This window comes from Gymnoscopelus microlampas (assembly GCF_963454915.1).
Source record: "Gymnoscopelus microlampas genome assembly, chromosome: 9".
Lineage (NCBI taxonomy): Eukaryota > Metazoa > Chordata > Actinopteri > Myctophiformes > Myctophidae > Gymnoscopelus > Gymnoscopelus microlampas.
In genome coordinates this window covers 45,375,354-45,395,408 of record NC_139946.1, presented here as the reverse complement: position 1 = coordinate 45,395,408, position 20,055 = coordinate 45,375,354, and the positions used below count along the sequence as shown (strand labels likewise).

The 20,055-nt window shown below is 41.0% G+C and overlaps 1 protein-coding gene across 1 annotated transcript; it reads right to left on the bottom strand.

Annotated features, from left to right (window-relative positions):
• Nucleotides 1-2,049: 2,049 nt before the first annotated feature.
• Nucleotides 2,050-4,272, bottom strand: LOC311051553 (general vesicular transport factor p115-like; the record flags this gene model as incomplete). Its single annotated transcript, XM_084066132.1, has 1 exon — nt 2,050-4,272. The coding sequence occupies one exon, from the start codon at nt 4,270-4,272 to the stop codon at nt 2,050-2,052; it is 2,223 nt and encodes a 740-aa protein (XP_083922258.1).
• Nucleotides 4,273-20,055: the final 15,783 nt, after the last annotated feature.

Genomic DNA, 20,055 nt, shown 5'->3' with positions numbered 1-20,055 from the left:
ATACGATTGCAGTATAAAATATAGAGGTCAAATATGTAGTATAAAAATTAACTGCACTTGTTGAATTGTGTACACTGAGCAGTACATGCCACATTGCACTTGTATTGTGTTATTACAACACGCATGTGTGTACGTGCGTGTGTGTGTGAGTGAGAGAGAGAGAGAGAGAAACTGTGCAAGTGTAACTTGTGTGTCTATGTGAGGGGCGGGGGGCTTGTTGTTGACGTGGGTGGCAGGATAATGTTCGTGTGTGTGGTAGACCTCAGTAAACTGCTATAAAGTTTCTCAGAATGCATTTGTCCATTCACACGCACTAAGAGAAAGGAAACCAACCTCAACTTCACAGCTCAGCAGAGGTGCTCAAACACCAGAGTAGAAAAAGGAAAGACCTCAGCATGAAACACTAACAACCTTTGATAATGAAACAAACACATTTCAACTGACAAAGCCTTCATCAGGGTTACCAAAAATAAAGAAAGGCAGAATTTAAATACATTTATGCACTGGATCTATGGCCCCTACAGTATATACCACTTAGCCAGAAGAACAACACGATTTCAAAATGGGAAGTACTTTGCAAAGAAAATATTCACACATCCACTTCAGATGCAGGTGTGTTGGACAGTGACAAATGAAGGAATCATGAACAAACATTCATGAACAAAAGTCCTGTTCTCTGCTCTTGCTCAGCAGCATCAGTTTTATTCAAATTGACATGTTTCGGTCCCTCTGGGCCTTGAAAATGAGAAGTACTACCTTATAAACATACATACATACACATACAGTATAATATATATACTGTATATACAGTACACATACTGCACATCATATTAACTTCCAAATATGGAATTAATTACCTCCTCATTGACTTCTAGTATAAAACTAAACTTTTAAAACTTTAATGTTTAAAAAGAATAAAGCAATTCAATCGTTCCCGTGATTCCTGAAGAAGCCGAACATTATAGAGTTTGAATGAAGATTCTACTGAAGGTGAAAATATGACGGAGTGCGAGCCATGTTGAATGAAGGTTTATTTATTTGACATGGACATCACAATCATTATGCAATTGCTTGAGTGTTATAGCACAAGCTAATTTCAGCTAATTTCGATAAGAGGCTTTTCTGAATAGAATAAAAAAAGACATATACCTATAATCTGAAAGCCAATCAGAGTACAGGGATTAAAATCACTAGTCAACATCTAATCATGTGAGCATTGTTGTTTTGGTTCCTCAGTTAAAAGCATTGGCATCAGTCTCAATTTTAGATCAGTGGCCTTTACTGAAAAGGCAGAATGTCCAAATGAGGTCTTGCGCTTGGGACAAAACAATCACCATTGGTGGAAGTGAGTGTAGTTTCTCTACTAGAGTTCTGACGTCTAACAACCAGTCCAGAAAACAGAGGAGAAACATGATTATGAATATGTGACCAGATGGACACTAATAATACTTTTGGATAAATCAAAGTGACTACGCCACTCTCTTAAAGGGGAGAGACCCTGAACCAACTGCATTTACTCTGTTACTGTTGTGACCAAATATCTCCACTCAAGTTTGACAAGACGGATAGAGGCTTTTGTGCGTACAATCATTTGACACTTTATTTATTTATTCCCAGCTTGTAGGCATTTTAAGCTCCGGCCTGCCATCGTGGACGCCATCTTGAAAATGATGCCTTTCCAGAAGTTTGATTTTCCTAAATTTGTAGTATGTTATTAGCATACCCAATCGTAACAGAATCCATTGAAATCTCTTCTATCAATTATTTGGGGTTTCAACCATACCTATCTAATATTGGATTCATTGCAAACAGACCACTAAGGGGCGAGCCCAACTCGCTTGCGATGGTTTTTGAAAACCTTATGCCCATACCTAACACCACGCCAAAAATAATAAACTTGTCACCAAGTGCACGATTTCTATGAATTCCCTCTCAGCTACATCCCATGTTATGAGTTCACCTTTGTCCCAGTCCCTTTATAAGTGATGTGTGCATTCATTCTCTTTTAAACCCTGAGGAAGACTTTACTGTCGAAACGTTGGCTTCTTTTTAAATAAACTTTTGCATCGTGGCTATGAGCTGTACGGCCTCTTCCTTTGTCAATATGTCTTTGTCTATGTCTTTAAGGCATAGCTTGAGGCCTTGTATTTTCTCATCCTGCTTGGACTTTTCCGTCTGTAGGATGGCAACAGACATTGTGGCCGAGGACAGCTGCTTCTCCAGCCCCGCCCTGCCCTCTGAGAGGCGTCTCACCTCCACTTTAAGTTTTTCTGTCTCAGATGTCTGTGCGGCTAATCGGCTCTCCAGTTCGGCTGCTTTGGCTAGCTTGGCTTCCTGTTTTCCGATGAGCTCTTTGTACTGCGCCAACGTCTCCTCCTCCTCACTGGACTTGAGCACTGCTTTAATTATTACATCCTCCAGTTCTCTGATCAGCTTGGTGAACTCATGGTCCAACAACATCTGTTCTGGAGATGGGGGGACAGGCTGTGGTCTCTGGGTTGCTCTTGGGTACAGTTCGTGTTTGGTGACGTAGCCAAGCTTCTCCACAAAATTCTCCTTCCCGATGCGCATCTCAATGAGCTGCTTCAGCTTCTCCTTGGTGTAGTTCTTCAGTGAGTTGTCATTGTAGTAGATGCAGATGCCCAGCAGCAGTGCACACAGGCCCTCCACCAGCCTCTCATTCTCTGAGTTTTCTGAGATCTGACCCAGCAGGAAGGGAACGTTTACCTGGTTTTGCAGGAAGTGTTTGACGGCAATTGGACAGTTGCTGATCCATGTACACAGCAGCATGAGGAGGCCCACCCTGGTCTGCACTTTACCGCCCTGAGAGAGGATATTAGTGCACTGCTGCAGGAGGCACACTGGCTTGCCCAGGCTGGTGGCCAGTTGCACCCGGAGAAGCTGTTCCTTCTGGGTGAGATTGCCCTGCAGGGCGTGGGCCAGGGCCACGGCAGCAAACCAGTTAGACAGGGAATCAGCCGATAACAGGCCCGCGCACAGCAGCCGGCCTGCAGGGATGTTGGCCTCAGCGGTGGTGGAGGAGGGCTGCAGCAGTGTGGCCACGATCTCCCCCTGGCCCTTCTGGTTCTTGTACAAGAAACACTGGAAGAAGTAAAGAGCTGCACACCGCAGCTCAAACGGCTCCTGTCCTATCACCATGTACGTAAGCCACGTAATGGCTGGTCTTGGTGCGTTAGAGGGAATAGGAACATTGACAGAAGCAAAGTAGTCCTGGTTGAGCTGTGACCCACGAATGACCTCTGACACAGTGTTGATGGTCTGTGTACGGATGTCGACTGGTACACGAGTGGTGGCCATGATGACGGTGCAGAGCTGCTGCAGTAAACCAGACTGGAACATTGACTTCTGACAGCTGGCCGTGTCAGCTCCTGGATAGTTTACTGGAGATACCATGACTCGTACCAACTGCAGCATGAGGTGGAGGATAGTGACCTTCTGGACGGACCAACCTGAGTAATCTTCACCGACCTCAAACCATGGTGTCATCCTCTGGATGTAGTAGCCCTCCTTGAAGAAGTTCTGGTTGGAGTTGTTGTTCTTCAGCAGGTTGAGAAGGAGCTGCAGGCAGTCCTCCACTACGATACCTCCATCGCTGCTGCCTTCCTCTGTGATGATGTCTAGAAGGTGTTCAAAAGCGTTCTGAAACGCGACAATCTTCTGAATGGCAGTGTTATTTTTGGTCAGCTGCCGAAGCAACAGCAAGACATCATTGCGGATGACTTCCCTGGAGTCTTGCAATAAATCCATTAACCTGGAAACACCCAAGTGGCTGACCAGGATAATGCCTTGCACCTGAGCACACTGGTGCTTGAGGAGGGCTGTCAACAGCTTCACACCTGGCCACCGCACGTGGAAGTCAAACTCGTTCAACAGCGTCAGCACCAGGGTCACATTCTTAGAGTCCTGGATGAACTTCATCACCAGGTCTTCTCTCTGCTTCCGAGTGTTCTCATCTGGCTCTTCCTCCTCATCATTGCAGATGATGTTCTGTAATGTGGCCAAGGCATAGCCGAGGATCTCAGAATCAAACTGGTCAGTTTGCATTACATGGACCAGGTGCTCCATTGCCTGTTTGCCAACCTCTTCCCGATATGTCTTTGAGAGGGACTTGAGTGCCCTGACTGCATCCCTTCGGTCCTGCAGGAGTGTAGAAGAGGCCACCTGTTCACACAGCTTCTGGATTGTCTCTTCTGCTTCCGATGGCTGTGGCTCCTCTGGTTGCCCTCCCAATAGTCCTCCTAAGAAATTCATCACTCTGGACATCCTATCGATGCTTTCATTTAAAATGTATTTAGTCAAAGAAAATGTAATGTAAGGCTTCCAAGAACAATATAGGGTGAAAACCGACACAATTGTGACTTTATAATGCACATGACTGTGAAAGAATCTAAGTGTTTTATACCTTAATAATAACTAGTGCAGTACCCATTGTCAGAGCAGAGCACTTTTTATGACATCAGTACTATGTCAGTTTTCTCCATATTTGGGCAAAACCCCAAGAATTATGCCGACCACACTCAATACTGTACTCCATTTGGTAATCAGCAATACACACACCAAGTCTGAAGTCGATTGGTTGAATGATTCTCAAGTTATGTGAAGGACAAACATAGGCTTCTCACTCCTATACTGTACACCTAGTGCAATACCTGTTGTACTCATTGTCAGCTAGACTACCCATGATCATTTTCAGACTGACGTCTGGAGATCCTTGATGTCATCAATATGATGTCATAGCCTACTGACCGAACATCAAGGATCTAGCCTATATATAGGCATAACACTGGCATACATAGTTAACTCATTCAGTGCCAATGACGTCGCCGACGTCATGAAAAAAAAAGAAAAATCTAAAAAATGTTTTTTCTTTTTTTTTAATGTTCAGAACCCAAGATATCATGATTTGAAGATTTGCTGCTCCATTTCACTTCTTGTTTAACATCTTACTGAAAAAGGCTGTATCTCGCTTCCTAAGCACTTTTTTTTTTACTATATATTTTTGGCTCTGGCACTCAGAGCCAAACTGCCAGATATAAGTCAGGCACTGAATGAGTTAAACCAGTGGTGTGTTGTAGTGCTGTTGTATTGGGTCACATTAAGAACCTTTCACTCCATAGAGGTATAATATAATGCTCACTCCGCTATACAGCTCCGAGATGAGGTCCCATGCCGAGGTCTCCCAGAATCGGTTGAACGGCCGCAAAGGGTCCGCTGTTTACCCTTTTCACCACATCGTATCCAAAAACTAATGGTAGATTTCATTTATTTTATTGTACAGTAAGTTATATGGAAAATAAAAATCTTGCTACAGCCACTTACAAGGGTTGAAAGGCTGGACTTTTTACTGTCTCTCTCTGTGTGTATGTATGCGTGCGTGTGCGTGTGCGTGCGTGTGTGCGTGTGTGCGTGTGTGCGTGTGTGTGTGTGTGTGTGCGCGTGTGTGTGTGTGTGTGTGTGTGCGTGTGTGCGCGTGTGTGTGTACGCGTGTGCAAGTGTGTGAGTGTGTATGTTGATGCTAAATTGTCTAAATCATGGTTCTCAAAGTGGTGTCCGGGGACCCCCAGGGGTCCTTGAGGGGGTTCCAGGGGGATCAACTTGACTACTTTTATCCTAAATATGATTTGGCCGGGATTTGAACCTTGGTCTCCCACTTGGGAAGCCAACATCTTAACCGCTAGACTAAAGAGTATTTTCTATACTCTGGGGGGAATAGGCTCTATGGACAGCAGCCATATTGTGAATACATTCACAGGTGTTACCAAAGATACTAAGGCTCTGTTCCATTTAGTGTAGCACAGTGGTTCTCAGATTTTTCAATTTCCACGACCCCCATAACTCTGAGAGTGTACAAATGGAACCAAATAATTTGGTTCCATTTGTACACTCTCAGAGTTACACACTCGTAAGGGGCCATTTGGAAACCCCTTAAGGAACCATGAGGGTCCCTGGACCCACATTTTAGAGCCACTTGGCGGCGCAGCAGGCCATATATGTTAGTGCAAGGTGGATTTGTGTAGCAGAGTGTTTCCAGTGAGCCAACATGCACAACAACACCCTGACCTCTGTTTGAGCAGAATGGAACAGAGCCTTTATTAGTATCATAGGCAACACCTGTGAATGTCTTCACAATATGGCTGCTGTGCATAGAGCCTATATCATTTATAGAAACAATAAAACTGGCACATCCACTGGACGGCAGGTGCAGGACCAACAGTGGATATATATATAAGAAATAATAAAGTCTGCACACTGAAAAATGTAAAAGAAGGATCTTCTTTTTTTTTTAATGTGCAGACTTTATTATTTATTATATCAGACTTTTATCTCATCAGGCTGTGAGCCACTCTGCTACATATACATGATGCAACATGTTGTGAGCTTGTAGATCTGCTATTTACAAAAACAATCTCGGAAGAAATTGGAAAGAAATTGCAATATATATATATTCTTTAACATTTTAACAACACAAATCCTTGTATGGGGGGTCCCTGGCATTAAAACATTTCAGATGGGGGTCCCTGGCATTAAAGCATTTCAGGTGGGGGTCCGTGGCCAAATACATTACATACACAATATTCCAGCAGCACTTGGCAAAACTGCTGTTCAGACACCATCTAGTGTCCATCATCAGACACTACATGTGTCTGACTATGGCTGCTATAAACCAGTGGTTCTCACACTTTTTCATGTCAAGGACCCCCAAATTAATGTATGCATTTGGCCACGGACCCCCATCTGAAATGATGTTGTGCCAGGGACCCCCAGAAGAGAAGATTTATGTTAAGAAATTAAACATTATTAAACGTTTCCCACACATTTTCGAGATTTTTCAAAACATTTCTAAAATATCAGTGGTGCTGTGAGCTTGTATATCTAATATTTAATATGGATAAAGTGGTTAAAATGATTGTGATGCTGATGCTGTATTAAATAATTTTGCTGGGGCCCCCCTGAGACCTCCCCAAGGACCCACTTTGAGAAACAAAAGCTATAGATAAAACAAGTTCATATTGATGTGTGGTTTTAAATAGACAATTTATTCAAATATGTAAATTATCTCATTAAATATGCACAATTTAAACTACAAGAAGAATCACATATCAACTGAATGTCCAACATGTTTTATTATTATTTTTACTCATGCAAATTGAGAATAGATGGACTTTACTTGTAACAGAGTAGCTATGTTTATATTATCACTACTTTTACTATAACAACTTTAGCATTTGTTCATAATAGTTTAAGGCAATATAAAAGTTTGAATATAAGCTACTTCTTCCACCACTCGCCTACTTTCTACTATCACAGGAAGAGTGTGTGTGTGTGTGTGTGTGTGTGTGTGTGTGTGTGTGTGTGTGTGTGTGTGTGTGTGTGTGTGTGTGTGTGTGTGTGTGTGTGTGTGTGTGTGCGTGCGTGCGTGCGTGCGTGCGTGCGTGCGTGCGTGCGTGCGTGCGTGCGTGCGTGCGTGCGTGCGTGTGTGTGTGTGTGTGTGTTGTTTTTTTGACTCCATACCAGCAGTGGTGGAAAAAGTACTCACATTTTTACTTATTAAGTATCAATACTGCAATGTAGAAATAATCTGTAAGTCCAGAATTCAACATTTACCAGTACAAAAGTATTCGTATTAAAATATAGTTTATACTTTACTAACTGAGAAGAATGTAATACTATCAACAATCTACCACACTTTAAGTATATTTTGATGCCGATACTTTTGTACTTTTACTCAAGTACATTTTCATTACCAGACTTGTACTTGTAACAGTGTTTCTACAATTGCAGTATTGATATAATTGATTCATTGATATTCATTGTTAAATAAATATTACAATGTATGTCTATTATTATTATTATTATTATTATTATTATTATTATTATTATTATTATTATTGCTGTTATATATTTCGCTAACTTCTTCTCTAACTTTTAAATTAGTGAAATGACGTTTGCATTGAAAACAAATGTATCTATTTTTGGTTCGTGCGCATGTGCGTGCTTGTAACAGTGTGTGTGTGTGTGTGTGTGTGTGTGTGTGTGTGTGTGTGTGTGTGTGTGTGTGTGTGTGTGTGTGTGTGTGTGTGTGTGTGTGTGTGTGTGTGTGTGTGTGTGTGTGTGTGTGTGTGTGTGTGTGTGTGTGTGTGTGTGTGGGGGGGGGGGGGGCTTGTGTCGTGTTCGTGTCGTGTTTGTGTGTGCACGTCATAGAGTTGTTTGGGTGCGTGCGCATGTGCGTGCGTGTAACAGCGTGTGTGAGTGGGCGGGGGAGGGCTGTGCTTGCGTACACGCGAGAGGGCATTCCCGGGGATGCCCTCTCGCATGTACGCATGTCTGCTTGTCAGACCAATCACAGCCCTTGCTGCTTTGTCCCTCCCCTTAAATCCGCCGTTCCTGCAGTGCTCGGCTCATTTCTCAAGGTTTCCAGCAGATGCTAGGTCGCTCGATACTAGGTCTCTCCGGTCGATGAGAGATTACTATTGGAAACTGTTCTACTTGATTTCGGTTCATATATCACTGATCTACTTTAATTTCGTCGTCTTTTGTCTTAGGTGAGTAATATTACTTGATATATACTTTTTTTCCCGCCTTTATTACTTTATTTTTTATTTTTCCCAGCCTTTTTTGGACTACATGAACGTTCAGATTTCAAACACAGTTTTTACCCCATGGCCACGGATGTTATAATGATGTACGGGCCCTCAGAAGTAGCCGTATCTTCCGTATTGTTCAATAAAAATTATCTTAATCCGATCGGTGGCCATTTGCTCATAGCTGGCACACTCTATCAGAGTGCAGTACACCTACCAACCGATGGGTAATGCAGTTGAAAGCATGGCGGACGTGCTGAGAAAATGGCCACCGATCGGATTAAAATGCTTTTTATTGAACAATACTGAAGATACGGTTACTTCTGAGGGCTCAAACAGAATTGTCACATCCGTGGCCGTGAGGTGAGAACTTTATATTTGAAATTTGAACGTTTATGTACATGTACGGGCCTTAAATGAATTAAGTGCAAACGCCAGATTACGTTTGTTTCAGGCCCCAGGACTCTGTCTGGGTAATGGTTTGTTTACATAAACATGTCACAATCGACCTGTCCATAACAATTCATTATACAACGCAGAATGCAGCTTTTAATCAACATTGCACTTGTTATATCTTGTCTGTTAAAATTGAGCTTGTAGATCTGCTAAAACTAACTTGAAGACGATTGCTCTGAAACTGGGTTAAAAACGACGACTAGTCAGCTAGGCTAACCAGTGCTAACGGCTATAAACGTATGCCTACAACTTCCGCATGGCAGTGACGTAAATGATTACATTATCAACAGTATTGCTATCATGTTTATTTATTTACCAGGGACAGTGCACATCAACATGTTGGTTTTCACATCCGTGTAATGAACCAGAGTTAGCCAGAAGCTAGCTTTCATCTGTAGTCCCTGAGCAGGCTGTTAAAAGTGGTGATATAACTATCCATACAAAAACGGTTGTATTAATACCATACAAGACCAGTAGACATAGTACAGGAGACAGAACAATTATATTTTATATGTTGGTGGACTTTACTGAGACAATGGCACGTGGCTTTGACTCAGTATAGAGTAACATGAGTTTAACGCTAGAAGGAGATGCTGTTGTAATTTGACTGTTTTACTAGCAGTAAATAGACATTCATTTGAAGCACTGTTTGGTTCAACAAGTGTTTATCTGCACCGAGCATTGTACTGGGTTGACTAATGTCAGAGGACGCCGTGGCTTTGTTGTTTGTTGTTGTTTCTCTCGCTGAACCTGGCAACTGCCATGTCCGCTTATTGTAAGCGGATGGTCGCGCTTCTTTTGGGGCTTGTTTTGGGGTTGAAAAGGACCGTATGAGAGTAGACGGTACACGGTCGGTCGTACCGTGTCGGTCGCGCATGCGCGCCACTCTCAATTGTATATTAGGATCATCATATTTATGATTATGTGCCCACATTTGCCTCTAAATTGTGGAGAAACTGTCGATGCGGAACCAAACTGTCAAGCAATTGTTTCCGCCCAGACACGTTTCACTGTCGCACATGTCGAAAATAGCAGATCTACAAGCTCACAACGCGTCGCTTGTAGATCGGCTGTTTTCAAATAGGCTATGTATAAAATAAGGCTAAAGTGGTTAAGGTATGTTATGTTTTATAATGTAATAATTGATATCTTAAAAGTAACTAGTAACTAAAGTTTTCAAATAATTGTAGTGGAGTAAAAGTACAATATTTGCCTCTGAGATGTAGTGGAGTAGAAGTAAAAGAATTGGAAATACTCAAGTAAAGTAGAAATACCTCAAAATTGTAGGCAAATAGGGTTTATAAAATGTTCATGAATAGGAATTAATATTCACATTTATATTCATGAATAACTTTGGTTAACTAGAACACTGACCTGACTTACTTGCAAATCTATGCCCACATCAAGACTTTATTTTAGTCTAAATATTTGTCCCTTCCTGCTCCAACTTAGAAGGACAGAATTCTGGAAAGTGGGCAGGGATCACGATGTAATCTATTGGTTGCTTCATGCCAGTGTTAGACTTGATTTAAGAAGTAGTGCTTTTCCAGTCAGAAGACAGATTGAAAGAAGCTGTCTGATTCAGTACACACTGTGCTTTTTATATCGTCAAAATTGCCTTCTGGTGTCCAGATGCTTCAGTTATCACAAAGCAGCTGAATGCCGTAAATAAATCCCCTCTTCTTTATTCTTTGCTTTTTCATTTAGCAAGGATTTTAAGGATGCACGATTTTGGCCGATATCCAATTACCGATTATTTATTTCTTGGTCAAATTAATCAATACTGCTATTTCTCTTTTCGTCTATTACTGTTATAGCCTACCCTGATTTGTTTTCCCCTGCATCAGGCTTATTACAGTTATTCATTTAATATTATGTCGCAGATTGAAGGGAAGATGGAAATATTCTTTCCTTAGGGCGATCTTAAACACTAAGTGTTTACACAACATGACCGGCACTTTGGCTACCATAGTCTGTTGGACACCTGTAAGGGGGAGGAGGATAGTTTGCTTGTTTGGACAGCAGCATAATTCCCCATGTTCATCAGCGGTGACCATGTATCACACAGACTATGAAATCATGTCCGTTAGAGCAGTGGTTCCCAAACCTTTTAGCTCGAGACCCAAAATAAATCTTATGTCTCGCCGTGACCCAAACTAGTAAAATAGCCAATCTACAAGCTCACAAGATGCGACATGTTGCGAGCTTGTAGATCTGCTATTTTCACAAATTCTTAAAAGTACTTTTCCCCTCTAATTAATAGATTTTTAAATGTATTTGTATGCTTTCGAAAAAAAAGTTTTTTGTTGGGAATGTTTTGATAATCTTTTGAAATAATAAAAAAATTAGGAAGTTAGGAAACACAAAATAAACATATTTACTCACGTGACCCATACAACACGACCCGCATATGGGTCCCGACACACTGTTTGGGAAACGGTGGGTTAGAGTACCTCTTTCTCAAGTGGTATGGTAACGGCCGTCTCTCTTTTGTCATGAGGCGGATCGCTGCTTGGAACAAGATAACAATAAAATCAACAGCAAGGGAAAAGCTGCCATTCAGCTATTGATTTTGTGTCCAATATTGTTTGTTCTGAAAATAATAATAAATTGATTGTTTGACTGTGCTATGAAATCTAGCAGCGCAGGTATGGTTTTCAAATGGCCTATACTATAAACATTGCTTGTGGTGTTTGTCTTCTGCAGGACACATATTCGTATGGTCGCGGTCTACAGCCTCGACTGTCGCTTATGACCCCAAGCAATAATACCAGCAGCCCATCGCTACAGCAGCTGTGGCCGCAGCACAGCCCCAGCCCACAGTGGCAGAGTCCTACTATCAGACAGGTACGTTCAACTCGCCACTGACTGGACTCGTCATGGTGAAGAAAAGTCCTCCTAGAGCTGTCATTCTCAAAGCTTTTTAAAAACTTTGATGACCTCCAGTTTGGTGTGCATTAGGCCAGTGGCGCTCAAACTTTTTAATTTCAATGACCCCTCATAACTCTGAGAGTGTACAAATGGAACCAAATGGACCGGGTCCATTTGGTTCCATTTGTACACTCTCAAAAGTTCCAGACCTGTACGTGTCCATTTGGAACCACCTCAAGGAACCCTAAGGGTCCCTGGACCCCACCACTGCATTAGGGTCCATTTGCTTCCATTTGTACAAAAAAAGGTCAACCTACAGTATAAGTGTGGTTCTCACAACGCTTGTATACTCGGCTACTTTTGAAAATGTTTCACAATGACCCGACCACAACAAACATTTATTTCTTAAAACATCAAAGAGTCACGGCACACTCATGGCTGCTGATGCCAAACCAGTTTATTAAGGACAAGAGAACAACAAAAACATGTGTTGTTTATATCCCACATGGTTTTTGGATAATGGATATGTTTTGTGTTTTGTGCAACCTTTAAAAAAAAAGTCATCGTTTTGTACTATTCTCTATTTCCCCACATAGCCCCCAAACCAGCGTACACGCAATGTATGACGCCGTACACCATAGATATTCAACTGGCGGCCCGCGGGCCACGTGCGGCCCGCGAGGAGCTTCCTTGTGGCCCCTGGCCATATTCCAAAAAAAAAAAAAAAAAAAAAAAAAATTTTTTTTTTTTTTTTTTTTTTTTAAATTTTCATAATTATTATTTATTTTAACTTTGATTTATGTTATCAAAGTTAAAACAGTACAAATTATTTATCCTTCATTAGTTCTTGAAAGGCCATCTTTCATTGGAACTTAACTTAGAACCTTAAATAGAACCGAATTAGACCGAATTAGACCCGAAAAAAGGTTGATTTATATTGGTCAAATAGAACCGAATTAGACCCGAATTAGACCGAATTAGACCGAATTAGACCCGAAAAATTTCGCGCACGCGCGCAAATTGTGTGCGCACACAGCGCAAATGTGCGCAATTGTGTGCGCTGCGCGCGCGTGCATTTGCGCTGTGTGGCCCCCGACTCCAAGTTATTTTACAGTTGTGGCCCCCTGCCTAATCTAGTTGAATACCCCTGCCGTACACCCAGACCCAGCAGACGCGCCAGGTGATTGCCATCAAACCGACCACGCCCAGCCAGGCAAACTCCACCTTCTCCATCTGCCCGGTGTCGTCCACCGTGCAGCCCGTACCCTCTGCTGGAGCGTCCGTAGTGCCGTCGTACTCCCAGAGCCCGACCTACAGCACCAACGCTGTCACATATTCTGGTAAGGAAATGCCCGGCCGTCACCCACACATACAAGTTAGCCACACGCTAAACCCAAACGTAGTCGAGCAATAAAGTAGAATGTGAGCTGCAGAAACACATTTAATTGATCTGGGTGCCATCGTTATGATAACCCATTAAAACCGGGAAAGCATGTGTCATTTTAGATTTTAGCTGTATAGCAAAACACGTTTTAAGAACACTTAAAAGATCTCTCAATAAATGTTCAAAAATAGCAGATGTACAATCTCACAGTCATAACTTCGTTCCGCGCTGCGAGCTTGTACATCTGCTATTTTTGAATAATTTTGAATGGATGCAACGTGTTCATTACTTTGCAACGTTCCCCATACATAGGCTGTCGCTCGTATTCGCTTGCGCAAAATTCACTTCAGTCGAAACATAATTATTCAACGTACGCGAGTTGTGTCGCATCGGGCGTAGATGCAGAATCTTGTCACTCAAAACACAGTTTAGCAAGACTGCACATTTTAGAATGGAGGAGGAAGCCAAAAGTTCCCAGTGTTAAACACTGACGCATTTGAATTAGAATAGGCTCTATGCACAGCAGCCATATTATCACTTCTTTCATAGGTGTTACCAATGATACTAATGAAGGCTTTGTTCCATTTAGTGTAGCACAGTGGTTTCCCACGACCCCCATAACCCCCCAAAGTGTACAAATTTACATACATTTGTACACTCTCAGAGTTACACACCTGCAAGGGGCCATTTGGAAGCCCATGAGGGTCCCTGGACCCCAACTGTAGACCCACTGGTGTAACAGAGTGTTTCCAGTGAGCCAACATGCACAATATCAGCACCCTGACTCTGTTTGACCAGAATGGAACAGAGCCTTCATTAGTATCATTGGTAACACCTGTGAATGTCTTCATAATATGGCTGCTGTGAATAGAGCCTATTTGTATCTTTAAAAAATATATTTGATTGAAATGCATTTCTTCATCACTGCCCCTATTCCTGCTCCATACAGTAGGTACGTCTTACTCGGGCTACGAGGCTGCCGTGTACTCTGCTGCCTCCACATATTACCAGCAGCAACAGCAGCAGCAACAGAAGCAGGCGGTGGCCACGGTAGCCGCTACAGCAGTATATGTGGTTTCTACACTGTTACAGGTGGTCCAAATGCTGGCGACAGAGCTCCCGTCTGTGAGGAAAACCAGCTAACCACAGAAACCCAGTGTCGTGAGGCCATTGTATATGGCTGTATGTACGTATGTATGTGGCTCTTCAACTGCCTTGCATTAACCCACTAAGACCTGAGGAAGCGTCTGTGTCACTTTTTCATTTGAGCTAAAAAGCATTATTTTACACTTTGACTATTCAAAAATAGCAGATATACAAGCTCATAGCGCGGCACCGAGTGCCGCGCTATGAGCTTGTAGATCTGCTATTTTTTGAAAATATATATTCTTTTAAAGCGAACAATAACTCAAATCTTTGCTTCTGGGGGTCCATGGAACAAAATATTTTGAGACTGGGGTCCGAGGCCAAATTCATATCATTTTGGGGGGTCCTTTACATTTTGTAGAATATAAATTATACTGCAGAAAATGTCCTTATGGTTCATCTTGCATATTGTGGCAATAAAAGTGATTCTGGAGGCTACCTAATCGTGACCAAAACATCCCATTGCGATCCGGCTCTAAACTGTTTGCAAACGGTGACTAATTTTAATAGCAAGACTAATAAAGTTCTCTTTTCACAGACTGGGACCAGTGTCCGGGGGCATCTGGACAGCATCACAGAGAGCCTTCAACCCTATCTGCTTGCTGTGGGTATCCAGAAGAGTGTGATTCACAATGAAGTACTTCATTGTGATTGACAAACGTGCAATCCCTTGTAAGTCACCCAGGGGTTGACACTAACGCCTGCCCGACTCACCCCTCCTCTCCCCTCTTCTAACCTCCTCTCCTCTCCCCTCCCCTCCTCTCCGCTCCCCTTCTCTCCTTCTCTCCATATCTACAAGCTCACTGTGAGTTTAATGTTTGAAAAATAGCAGATCTACAAGCTCACTGTAAACTTGTTGCCTTATTTTAAATAGCCGATCGACAAGCTCACTTGTCAGCTTGTAGATAACTTGTGAGCTTGTAGATCTGCTATTGTCACTATATTTATATAGTGACAAATATATATTTGTGTCTAAAATACAGTATTTTTGCTTGAAATTTTCAGCTGTGGCGTGGCTGTACACTGGATCTGATATCTTGGCCAACACAGCTGTGGACTGAGGGGACCATCCCAGACTGCACTACTGCAAGGTTTGTTTAACATAACATGACACATGTGCAAATCAAAACCTTTTAGATCTAACTATCTAATGTTAGCATATGGACATTTTCTTGTGGTCAGTCCATTGTCCGTTTTTAAGGAGGCATTGCATTGCCAATATATATACTCTGTAGCTTAACTCTTTGACTGCCATATGAACAGTGTAATAGTGTGCCACTGCTGCCAGCAGTGATTTTACTGTATCAGTTTGCATAGAAAAATACTGTACTTGTACTTCTATCCACTACAGCTCAGAGGCAAATATTGTACTTTTAATCCACTACAATTGTTAGAAAACTTTAGTTACTTTGTAGATTTTGGTTATTGTTTAAAAAAAACATAGGGTACATTAACCACTTCAGCCCCATTTAAACTTTGGCTATTTGAAAATGGCAGATCTACAAGCTCACAATGCAACATGTTGTGAGCTTGTAGGCTTACAAGCTCACTTGTCAGCTTGTTGGACACTTGTCAGCTTGTAGATCTGCTATTGTCTATTGATATGCATGTACTTTCATAGCTTTGTGTCTAAAATATTGTATTTCTTTTTTTTACAGCTCCTGCTGCGGACCCAGGTGACAGACACACCATCCCAGACCTACTGCAAGGTGTGTAACTATCTAATGTTGGCTTATTGACATTGTCTTGGGGTCAAATACTAGGTTGTGGGGGTCTGTGGTTTAATGCATAGGCTAAAAAATGGAAGCTCTTTGACATTACAATAGTTTGAGAACCACTGGTATTCAGGTGACAGGTATATGTTGCTTACATTTTCTATAGTAGTCAGCTAATAATAATAATAATAATAATAATACATTTTATTTATAACGCACTTTACATTCTCACGGATGTCAGAGTGCTACAGATTAAAAGCAGAGCATAAAAACAGCATAGGCAACAAAACAATTACAATAGACCCAACCAGGCTAAACTAAAGGGCCAACTTTTAGAAATTAAAACTCAATACGAAAAACAAACAAAGTCCATGAAAAATTAGAAAAATGCTTTTTTTTAAAAAGGTATTTTTAAAAGCATCAGTGGACTGTGGCGCTCTCAGGTGGTCTGGGAGGGCATTCCACAGACATGGGGCTGTGTGGCAGAAGGCCCGGTCGCCCATGGTGCGGAGGTTGGTGTCAGGGACAACAAGAAGGTTGGTGTTGTTGGAGCGGAGGCTTCGGGTGGCAGGTTTTGGGGTGAGGAGTTCTTTGAGGTAGGGGGGGGGGGGGCGTTGCCGTAAATGCACTGATGGGTGAGAAGGGAAATCTTGTATTCGGTCCTGAAGGAGATGGGGAGCCAGTGAAGTGAGCGGAGGGTGGGTGTGATATGGTCATATTTTCGCACTCTCATCAGGACCCTAGCAGCGCTGTTTTGGATGTATTGGAGCATTTGGAGGCTCTTGTTAGGGATCCCGATGAGTAGTGCATTGCAGTAATCCAGCCTGGAGGAGATAAAGGCGTGGACGAGTCAGCTGACTGAAAGGTGATAATAGGGGGGTGATTAGAGGTGTGGTTATCCATATGTGGCCAATATTTCAGCACAATATGACAGTTTTCAAGATGGATCTTGGCACTGTTTCTTTGCTATTGTCCAGTTTATAGAAAGCTATATGCTGATAGCCATTATTGCTTTGTGTTTGTTTAGTAACAGGGAACAGCCTGTCTCTGCAGGTCCTTTTTAAACAGAAAATTAAGGGTGTGTTGGCAATTTCAGCCAACCATAATCAACAACTTGATTGTATAGGATGTGTCCTGTATGAGTTCTCTCTCCTGATTGGATGAAATTGGTCTCTCAAAATCACAATTTAGTTTTAAAGGCAGTTACTGTATTCACCCAGAAGCAGTATAATAGCAGTCGCACCCCTACTTAAGTAAGACTGTGTTTGCATACTGGTACAGTGGTTTAGTTGGTGTGGTTTCACGTCGTGGATGCAATGTATTATTTAGTATATTCGTTTCCATTTGAAAGTATGCTTTAATAAGTACCTGGCATACAAACATGCTCACTTCTGTGTGCCTACGTGTCTTTGGGTCATTCCAGGGCCAGTGTTTAAAGGAGGAGTTCACCCAAAAAATTACTTATTTTCTATCAATTGCACACCCTATGAAGCCTTGAATCCATGGATTATTTTTTGTTTTTGTCGCATTCCTAAGCCAATAATTTGATTCCCGTCTCCTACCAGCTAATGTATCCGGTAGGAGACACAAAGTAGATTATTTGTGTCTCCTACCGGAAATACACACGGTCATCAAATTATTGTCTTAGGAATGCCACAAAAACAAAAAAAATCCATGAAATCAAGGCATAAATCACAGTAGTATTCATATTGTAGCATTGTTTTGCCTTATTCATATTATAGCATTGTTTTGTCTTATTCATATTGTAGCATTGTTTTGTCTTTTTTCATAACTATTGATTGTGAAGCATTTGTTTGAAAAGAACACTAACACTTGTTTCCCTGTTTTTCAGAAGCCGTCCAGCACTGACATTTTTTTTGCCTTTAACCTTTTTCTACTTTTCAGGAATGTTCTTTGTGAATAATTGTCATATTTCTAAGATAATTGCATTCCATTTATGTTGTGGCTCGTGAACCGGTAGTACCCAATTTCTATAACACAATATTGGCCATCCCTGAATTTAATAACAAACTCACACATGAAATAATCAATTCTAACAAATGCATAACAAACTATTTTGGATTGTATACTGCCTTTTCATGACCCACTACCTTATATTTACATGTGCATGTTGTAAATGTTTAACTCACCATTTGTTTTTAGGGCTGTAAGACTGTAACACTTATTAGGACTAAATTATTTTTTAATTCATTTTGACAAAAAAAATAATTTTATTCAAACAGCCAATATACACTTATTAAAATAGGACTTAATTTCTTAATTAAACTAATAAATGTAATCCCAAAATAATTATGAAAAATGTTACACATTGATTCATTGATAAATACAAAATTAGATATCTACAAAATACACTTTGAGATAATTAACTTAATCAATATAGTTGCAGCCCTACAATTTGTGCCTATTTTTCAGAATGTTACATGTTGTTTAATAATATATTAATATATTTACCAGGAGCTTGCTTGATCCCCTTTTTTAACAAATGGGTCGGTGCAAGAATTTTTTTCCCGTGCACTCCTAAATTGGCTGAAATAGGAGGCGGGTTTTTTGCTTCACCCTGGAAAATATTGAATTTACTTAAAAGTTAGAATATAATTTTGGATAATAACAGTAATAGTAGTAATAATAATCATTATAGCATCAACAATATATCTGTCAATAATAAACTGTTTACAGTTTGCCTTATCCTACAGGCATTGTAATAGTTACCATAATATATAATTGTATAATTATCACTAATAACTATAATTAACCTATATATAGAATCATAAAATATAACCATACTATTATTTAGAGGTGGGCATAGATTATTTTTTTTAATCTAGATTAATCTATCTGCAATCCTGGAGTTAATCTAGATTAATCTAGATTAAAATGGCTCATTTGAAGTCTGCCGAAGGCATTCAAAATGTGTGTTCTAGGGATGCACCGATGGGATTTTGGCCGATATCGATATCCGATATGATATATTGCTGTTATGACCGATAACCGATATAACCGATGTCGATATGATCGATAAAAAAAACAGTTTTATCCAGTCTGAAAAACATGTGTAAACACTGCATTTGAAAAGGCAATCCCTGTTTATTCCAAATTATTTTATATTATCATCTGGATAATCCCCAGAGCAAAAAACATATGTGTCAACTGCAAAAAGTACCAGTGACAGCAGCTTAGAAAGAAACTTGGCAAATATCAATTGATATTGAATAATTGAATAAAAAGTTTGGGCCCCAATACTGACCCCTGGGAGACGCCCAAATGATTTGAGCTGTATTTGCCCAGCTTCACAAACTGTTGACGTCTGTCCAAATAACTTGTTTTAATCCATCCATATTTTAATCCAGTCTACTGCAATGCCTCTAATACCAATTTTCTCCAGTTTGTTTATTAATATGGTGTGATAGATAGTGTCAAAAACTTTTTTGGGGTAAATTAATATTCCAATTGCAACTGTGATTCTTTCAATGGATTCCATCAATGCCTGAGATGTTGATCTGTTAGTTCTAAAACCATATTGACTCTCTGAGAGTAGGCTACATTACATTTTTCCAAAAAAGAATCTAGTCTGCTATTGAAAAGTTTCTCCAGTAGGCCTATCATTGAAAATTGTGAACAATTGGTTCCATTTGGACACTGAATTTACAGACCCATAAGGGTCCATTTGGTTTGTACACTCCGAGTTACAGACCCATATAAGGACCCACTTTTAGAACCACTGTCCTACACTCTGTGTGTGTGTGTGTGTGTGTGTGTGTGTGTGTGTGTGTGTGTGTGTGTGTGTGTGTGTGTGTGTGTGTGTGCGTGTGCACCCGCACGCTTAATAGCATACATGTGTTTGTTGTTGTTAGCATGTAGC